Source organism: Ranitomeya imitator, chromosome 7, assembly GCF_032444005.1.
Source record: "Ranitomeya imitator isolate aRanImi1 chromosome 7, aRanImi1.pri, whole genome shotgun sequence".
Lineage (NCBI taxonomy): Eukaryota > Metazoa > Chordata > Amphibia > Anura > Dendrobatidae > Ranitomeya > Ranitomeya imitator.
Genome location: NC_091288.1, coordinates 221,756,754 through 221,765,598, shown reverse-complemented (window position 1 = coordinate 221,765,598; position 8,845 = coordinate 221,756,754). Strand labels below are relative to the sequence as shown.

Here is an 8,845-nt window from a genome sequence, read left to right as displayed (position 1 = left end):
AAATGTTATTTACAGAGGTTTGTCCTGCAAACCTTGGGGATTTAAAGACTTGTGGAGCAGGCCCTTGACCACCTGTCCCCACAGCCACCAGAGTCACCCAGTGCCCAATTAGTGAGATGCAATGCCCCTGCCCATTTTTGCTTGTCCAGGTGTCAGTGGTAAAATGCACCCTGACAGACATAGATTTTTTCAGGGAACGGGTGATGTCCTCTGTGACACGCTGGTGTAGTGCAATCCCAGCTTTCTTAGAGAAGCAATGGTGACTGGGCAACTGGTACTGGGGGACTGCGATGGCCATCAACTTTCTGAAACTATCTGTATCTAACTATCTGAGTTCAAGCTCTTAGCTTTGGCATGTGTAGGAGGAAGCATTCTTTTATGTGACCACAGGGCTAGCTGCTGTTCTGAGAAAGGGTGGAGTACGGAGAACATGACAAAGTGCTGGACTGTTTGTAAGGCGAAGGAGGAAATGTTATGGTGGATTGAGAAAGATGTGTTGTTCTAGGTGACACAAAAACAGCAGTCATGTCCACTTCGGTAACAGCTGATGGGCTCGCACTCACCCTGACTGTTGGGGGTAAACAAGTTGAGTTTCTGTGGCCAGAGGCCTGTGTGAGAACACTTGGTGAAGGCGTGGTGACAGATGAGGAAGAAGTAGCAGATGTAGTTGATGAGATGGCCGGTGGTTGGCAAGGCTGGCTACTCAGTATTTTGGTGCAGATTCCCAGACTAATGCATGTAGTTCACGCATATGCCGGTTCATGCATGTAGTTGTCAAATTATTGCAGCTTTTGGCTCTACTAAATTTTTTTTTGCAAATTTGTCAGATAACATGAGTTGGGTTATCCTTTGAGGTCTCAAAAAAAGCCTAGGCTAGGCAACCCTTGCTGCCACTGCAAGCAAACTGCAGACTTGTGACCGGTGCTGGTCAGAGCCAGAGTTGTGGATGAGGATGCAGTGCTTGTCATGGTTGCATCACTCCGTGTCTGTGTGGGAAGCCACAACGTAACCTCCTCATCTTCCTCCTCTTCTACATCCTCCTCTACCTCCTCTGCTGAGCTTCTCAGCTGCATACCTCTGGGTTCTACAGCCTTGTCATCATCCTGTCTGTTTTCATACTCTTCACCCTGAGAGTCACCCTCCTCCCTTTCCTGTCTGGACACCACAATGATCAACTCTGGTATCTGAGTCTCATCAGGATCACCTCCATCCCCGGTAATTAACTTCTGGTGACTAGTGTCTGGATTATGTTTCGTCCAGCCCTGGATCAAACATGAAATGATTTTGGACATCAATACAGATGATTTGCTCCTCTGGATTCTGTGAGTCTTTGGAGCATACATCTGATTCTCATGGAATAGAATGTGTGAACAGCTCTTCAGAATGGCCCATCTCAGGTTCCCCACGGTCAGAGTGGCAGTTGGAAATTTGGGATGCGTGGGGAAACAAGGGTGATTGGGTTGCCACCTCTGAGGCTTGTACTGTGTGTGATGTTAGGGTGGAGGAAGAGGAAGAGAGGCTACTTGATGCAAGGCTTGCCATCTACTGGAGCACATGCTGTTTCTGAGACAATCATTCTTCCCCTTTTGTACCCTGTTGTTTCACAACCTTAGGCCCACAGCTGTCAGTCACCTGTCAGTAAATGAACAATCACTATTTATTTTCTTAGACAATGGGCCTGAACAACACTCTTACACATATTGATATTTAAGAGGAAATGTGTCCTCCTGATTCCTCACTGCAACACAGTTTTATATCAAACTATTTTGGTTAGCAAATACGGCCTCCTGGCTGAACCCCTATATTAGGCCTATGACTTTTAAGTGGAGATCTGCCCTTCTGATTTTCCACTGAAACACAGTTTTATCACAAACAATTTGGAGTAGCAAACGTTGCCTCCTGAGACTGTCTCACAGTTTTTGTACATTCTACTTCGATGCTGGAAGATCCATTTCACGCAGGACAGGATCCTATCTAGTATAGCCTACAAGTTCACTTTCAGCAGCAGCAGGAGCGGCCTCTCTGCCCTGTGACACTGAGACAATGGCGCCAGCAAAGCAAGATGTCCGCTTTTTACAAGGACAGACTTTGGCAGCCAATCACAGAAGACCATGAGTCATGACGCTGTGGATGCTTTCTGTGTCCTGGTTGTCTGCCGGAATGTACACACATTAAATTATTAAAGACACAAAAAGAAAAAAATGACCCCCTGCAGCTATTCTGACCTCTCCACACCCCGTCTCCTCATCAAACACGGCCCTCCAATTTGAGAGTGACGAACGTTTTCAGAACAAGTTCGCTCATCTCTAGTGGTGATATTGGAGCAGTAGTAGACACAGAGCAAAGTCGTCAGCCGAAAATGTAAATGATTAAAGACATGAAAATCATAATAATGAAAAGAAGAAACTCCTGCTTGAGAAACAAACGAGGCCAAAAAAAAAGCCTATTATGTTTTGTCCATTCATTGACACATGCAGAGAGACATGGACCAGAGCCTTGGTGAAGAGGATCTTATCAGATGGGCCCAGAGGGAGGCCATTCTTCAGGTTTCCTATATAAACAAGCAGGACGTACATGTTTAAAGGCCCCTTCACATTTAGCGACGCTGCAGCGATACCGACAACGATCCGAATCGCTGCAGCGTCGCTGTTTGGTCGCTGGAGAGCTGTCACACAGACCGCTCTCCAGCGACCAACGATGCCGGTAACCAGGGTAAACATCGGGTAACTAAGCGCAGGGCCGCGCTTAGTAACCCGATGTTTACCCTGGTTACCATGCTAAAAGTAAAAAAAAAAAAAACACTAGATACTTACCTACCGCTGTCTGTCCTCCAGCGCTGCGCTCTGCTTCTCTGCTCTCCTCCTGTACTGTCTGTGAGCCGGAAAGCAGAGCGGTGACGTCACCGCTCTGCTTTCCGGCTCACAGCCAGTACAGGAGGAGTGCAGAGCGCAGCGCTGGAGGACAGACAGCGGTAGGTAAGTATGTAGTGTTTGTTTTTTTTACTTTTAGCATGGTAACCAGGGTAAACATCGGGTTACTAAGCGCGGCCCTGCGCTTAGTTACCCGATGTTTACCCTGGTTACCAGTGAAGACATCGCTGGATCGGTGTCACACACGCCGATCCAGCGATGTCTCCAGGGAGTCCAGCGACGAAATAAAGTTCTGGACTTTCTTCAGCGACCAACGATCTCCCAGCAGGGGCCTGATCGTTGGTCGCTGTCACACATAACGATTTCATTAACGATATTGTTGCTACGTCACAAATAGCAACGATATCGTTAACAATATCGTTATGTGTGAAGGTACCTTAAGGCTATGCCCACCACAAATTCAATGGTTACAGCTGTCAGGCCGACCAGTTCTGAGGAAGCCATGATGCCAAGAGGTCTTTGTCTCACGCAAGCGAGGAGTCAATTAATAGACTGGACAGATGCAAATATCCATCGACCTTCAGTTACACATTTACATAATTACATCATACACTCAATCAAGCAGACTGAGAGGACAACGACCCGTACGGTCATTCACGGGTCAGTATTGTAGTTCTGGTAAATCACTTGGACGTACAGAAAGCTATTGATAAAAACTGATAAAACCTTTTTGCATCGGAGATCATTTATATTAATACTTCAAAGTTCTTTTTTAAAAGGGAATTTATAATCATAAAATGATGCAGTATCTAATTCAGCACTGAGGAGGGGTAACATCCCGAAACATGTGTCTGCAAAAGAGATTCTAGATTGGCTTTTATCCTAAGTCATGTGGCAAGGTTCGATAAAGGGTCGATATTGACTTTTAGAATTGCTACATCCAATAGAGGGCACCAAAGTTCTCATCCTCTTCCTTCCTGAACAGGCAATTTACATATTTATTTTCTCAGAGGAGCATTGTATTGCCTATAAGTCTCCTTACACTGACATGTTAGGCATGTTACTCTCCACAAGGGAAGACACTACCCTTTAGACCCCGGTCAGATGCCTCTCATACAGCCAAGTACAATCTCTTTCTTTTCACCTCTGAACATGTGTCTGAAAATTCAGAAAATTCAGATTCTGGTTTTAGCTTTTATCCAAAGTAATTTGACGAGGTTCATTAAAGGGTCAAAATTGCACTTGAGTTCAAGAGCTCTACTCCTCTGAAGAGACAATTTGAACATTATGAAAATAAAAAAGTATTATTACATTTTCCATTTTTTTATTTTTTAAGTTGCGTATTTTTTTAGTGAAGAATAAAATGAAACAAAAATGAGTAAGCTGCCATAGCTAGGAATGTTCAGAACAAGGAAGGTACGTAAGATATTTATTCTAGGACAGCACATTTCAAGCATGGCACTGTATGTTATTTTTTACCAAGTGTGAAGCAGCACAACATATATACTAACACATATAAGAACAGTACAATTAATCTACTTATAAAGCTGAGGCTCGTGATGCACAAATTGGCCAATTTGCGTGTGACCACCATCCATGACAAGACATAACTTTCATTGATGGAGCCCTGAACCTTTTTCTCCAGATTTCTCCAGATTTACCTTTCCTGGGCAAAAGATTATAAATGTAAAAGACATGTAAGATCCAACATTAAAAACAGTCTTACACTAATGGAAGGAGCTCCGCCAACTATGGAAGCAGTTACTACCTCCAAATGAACAGTGAATGCAATAAGTATGTTCTTTCCACTTCTGGATTATGGCCTCAATACTACTCACTGGAACTTTCAGTAGTTTAGAAATTCTTCTGTAACCAATGCCAACAGTAAGTTTTGCAATAATAAGGATTCAATGGTCTTGAGACAGCTCACTCATTTTACCCATTATATGATGTTTCTTGTATGGCCCCTTGGTATTATCATTATTATTTATTTATATAGCACCATTAATTCCATGGTGCTGTACATGAGATTATAGATATCATTTACAGTAAACAAATTTATAATGACAGACTAGTATGGAGGGGAGAGGACCCTGTCCTTGCACACTTACATTCTATGGGATAATGGGGAAGAGAGAGAAGGTCGGGTGTGCAGCAGCACTGGTGGTGGTGAAGCGGCAGAATGGTTATTGTAGGCTGTATGCTTTCATGAAGAGATGGGTTTTCAGGTTCCGTCTGAAGGATCCGAGGGTGGTGGATAATCGGACGTGTTGAGGCATGGAATTTCAGAGGATTGGGGATATTCGGGAGAATTCTTGGAGGCGGTTGACTGACTGAGCGCCGGCCGTAAAGCACAGCGGTGACATCACCACTGTGCTTTGCTTTACGGCCGGCCGGCGCTCACCAGTGAGTGCGGGAAGCTGAAGGCGAGGGACATGACCAGACACCGGGAAGGTAAGTATGTAGTGTTTGTTTTTTTACATTTACAATGGTAACCAGCATAAACATTGGGTTACTAAGCGCGGCCCTGCACTTCGTAACCCGATATTTACCCTGGTTACCAGTGAAGACATCGCTGGATCGGTGTCACACACGCCGATCCAGCGATGTCTGCAGGGAGATCCAGCGACAAAATAAAGTTCTGGACTTTCCCCAGCGACGAACGATCTCCCAGCAGGGGCCTGATCGTTGGTCGCTGTCACACATAACGATTTTGTTAACGATATCGTTGCTACGTCACAAAAAGCAACGATATCGTTATGTGTGACGGTACCTTTAGAAACATGTTTACTTTGAAAATTGGTGACGTTTTCATGACTTATTTCACCCGCTGTGTCTATGTTCTCTTAATCAGATCCAAGATGAAGACAACATTGTGTTTTCATTAAGTATCGGGGAATATACATTTGCTGTGATGTTATTCATCCGACCTTTCCTGACCGGACTGGGAGCACATCTTACTCTTTTATGTTGTGTTTTTTTTTACCTCGTCTACTAATAATTTGTGATTTTGGATTCTCTTCCAAACAAATCCTAAGCAAGCCTCAGTTGTGTGAATTTTTTACTAGGCAGCCACCCATTATTATTATTATTTATTGTTATAGCGCCATTTATTCCATGGCGCTTTACATGTGAGAAGGGGTATACATAATAAAAACAAGTACAATAATCTTAAACAATACAAGTCATAACTGGTACAGGAGGAGAGAGGACCCTGCCCGCGAAGGCTCACAATCTACAAGGGATGGGTGAGGATACAGGAGGAGAGAGGACCCTGCCCGCGAGGGCTCACAATCTACAAGGGATGGGTGAGGATACAGGAGGAGAGAGGACCCTGCCTACGAGGGCTCACAATCTACAAGGGATGGGTGAGGATACAGGAGGAGAGAGGACCCTGCCGCGAGGGCTCACAATCTACAAGGGATGGGTGAGGATACAGGAGGAGAGAGGACCCTGCCCGCGAGGGCTCACAATCTACAAGGGATGGGTGAGGATACAGGAGGAGAGAGGACCCTGCCCGTGAGGGCTCACAATCTACAAGGGATGGGTAAGGATACAGGAGGAGAGAGGACCCTGCCCTCGAGGGCTCACAATCTACAAAGGATGGGTGAGGATACAGGAGGAGAGAGGACCCTGCCCGCGAGGGCTCACAGTCTACAAGGGATGGGTGAGGATACAGGAGGAGAGAGGACCCTGCCCACGAGGGCTCACAATCTACAAGGGATGGGTGAGGATACAGGAGGATAGAGGACCCTACCCGCGAGGGCTCACAATCTACAAGGGATGGGTGAGAATACAGTAGGTGAGGATAGAGCTGGTCATGCAGCGGTTTGGTCGATCGGTGGTTACTGCAGGTTGTAGGCTTGTCGGAAGAGGTGGGTCTTCAGGTTCTTTTTGAAGGTTTCGATGGTAGGCGAGAGTCTGATGTGTTGTGGTAGAGAGTTCCAGAGTAGAGGTGATACGCGAGAGAAATCTTGTATGCGACTGTGGGAAGAGGAGATAAGAGGGGAGTAGAGAAGGAGATCTTGTGAGGATCGGAGGTTGCGTGTAGGAAAGTACCGGGAGACGAGGTCACAGATGTATGGAGGAGACAGGTTGTGGATGGCTTTGTATGTCATGGTTAGGGTTTTGTACTGGAGTCTCTGGGCAATGGGGAGCCAGTGAAGGGATTGAATTAGTCCATGAATCCATGAATTGGTCGGTGTGTGAGTGCTTCCATCAATATTTTGCACCTGTGTGGCCCCCGCCTTTATCTTGGGGGTCTGCTGCATCCTGCTGGTACATTGGTAATCTGACTCGGTGTTGGTATGGCTGTTTCTTTTTCCTTTATGTATAAGTGTAATGTACTACACTACTGTACTAGAACAATATCTTTAAAAAAAAAATCAAAATATTGCATTTTTTACCCTAATCACTAGAGTAGACACAAGATTGACTCTTCCTAATGTTTAATTTCTCACAATTTTCTGTAAAAGCTCAGGATCTTCGCCACGATTTGCCTCCTTAGCTTCGGGTTGGCAAAGGCAATAACGAGAGACTCTGCCGTTGGAAAAGACATAAATATCAACCAGTTGACAGTTGTAAAAGGACCTTCAGGGTTGGGGGTCATTAAAAAAAACAACATTTCATTTATACAGAATATGATGGAGATTGTAAGGAACAACCACATGGTTCTTATGGCATTAATGTGAGCCGGGTGTTTGGTTTGCGACAATCCAGAGTCCTTCTGCTTGATCTTCCGTAGATGTCTTATAAGTGAAGCGTTCGTCACAATGATAGAGACCAATATCAAGAGAAATGGAATGCAGCATCCTAGAAAAGATGCGGTGTGTATGTAAAAAGGCTGAAGATGGAAAGTCCAACTAATAAATATGGGGTCAAGGGTGCTATTCGCAGCAGATTGTAGAGTGGCTTCCATATTTGCCGTGAAGATGATGGGAATATTAATGACGAAACAGCCGACTGCTGAGAGAAGGAGAAGACTTGGCAGATACATTGAGATGTTCCTCTTTGACCAAACAATGAGCGGATGATTGAAGGTAGAGATGGTGACGCAGTAATAGATACAGAGCCAGGCAGTGAGCCAGTAGATTAGATACAAGAGCGTCAGCGTGCCCACAATGGTTGGGACATAGACGTTCCATGTAAGCAGTAAAGAAATGAAAAAAGCAAATAACAGACCCTGGAAGCAGAATAAACTCTGGAGAGTGATGTTCACCAGTCCCATAGTGAAGTGGATTACGTCAGGAGGATTCATTCTCTGTCCGGTCCTCAGGTTTTGGGCACTGGCCACCAAGATGCAGACATTCAGAAGATATCCAACCCCACTCTCCAGAATGAAAAAAACTGTTATAAGGATCAATTCTGTAATCGACATCATGAACCTTCTGTGGTTGTGTCTATGTTCGAATCAGTGTTGTATTGGGTGAAGGCAAGAAAAAAATTCTGTTTTATGTATGAGTTATGCAAAAAGTGTTTAGCATGAGTTGTGTTTTCCACCTAACTTTGCAAATCAGATGTTTACATCTTGGTTCCAACCAAATGATGAAGCAAAGTGTAACCAGGCACCCTATGGATATTGCTCATGTCTAGTTCAGTTTTTAAGCAAAGTTCCATTGTTTCATTGTTTCCGATTGTTTGTTAGATCATACAGATACTCACCTCAATATTGAAATTGTAACACCAAGAAGGAAAAATCAGATTAGTATGGAAATCACACAAGGAATGATGAAAGAAATGGAAACAAAGTGTTAAAAATATCTAGATTTATTTATTTAGAATTGAGAGTCCTCAGTGGTTGATACCTTTTAATGGCTAACTGAAAAGATGGTAACAAATTGCAGCTCTCCAGACTACTCAGGTCTCAAGATATATTTCTTTCCTGTATCTAGATTTATTTAGCATCAAATATGAGCAATGTGCAGAAATAATTGACTGAAGTATGTTCTGCAACACTAAATGCGCTGCGGAATAAC

At 44.3% G+C, this 8,845-nt stretch overlaps 1 protein-coding gene across 1 annotated transcript; it reads right to left on the bottom strand.

The window, feature by feature from the left end:
- Positions 1–7,326: 7,326 nt before the first annotated feature.
- On the bottom strand, positions 7,327–8,247 carry LOC138646227 (taste receptor type 2 member 143-like). The gene has a single exon (XM_069735692.1). The coding sequence runs from the start codon at positions 8,245–8,247 to the stop codon at positions 7,327–7,329; it is 921 nt and encodes a 306-aa protein (XP_069591793.1).
- Positions 8,248–8,845: the final 598 nt, after the last annotated feature.

Coding starts and splice junctions, on each gene's coding strand:
- LOC138646227 (XM_069735692.1), bottom strand. CDS start 8,247: ATGTCGATTACAGAATTGATCCTTATAACAGTTTTTTTCATTCTGGAG.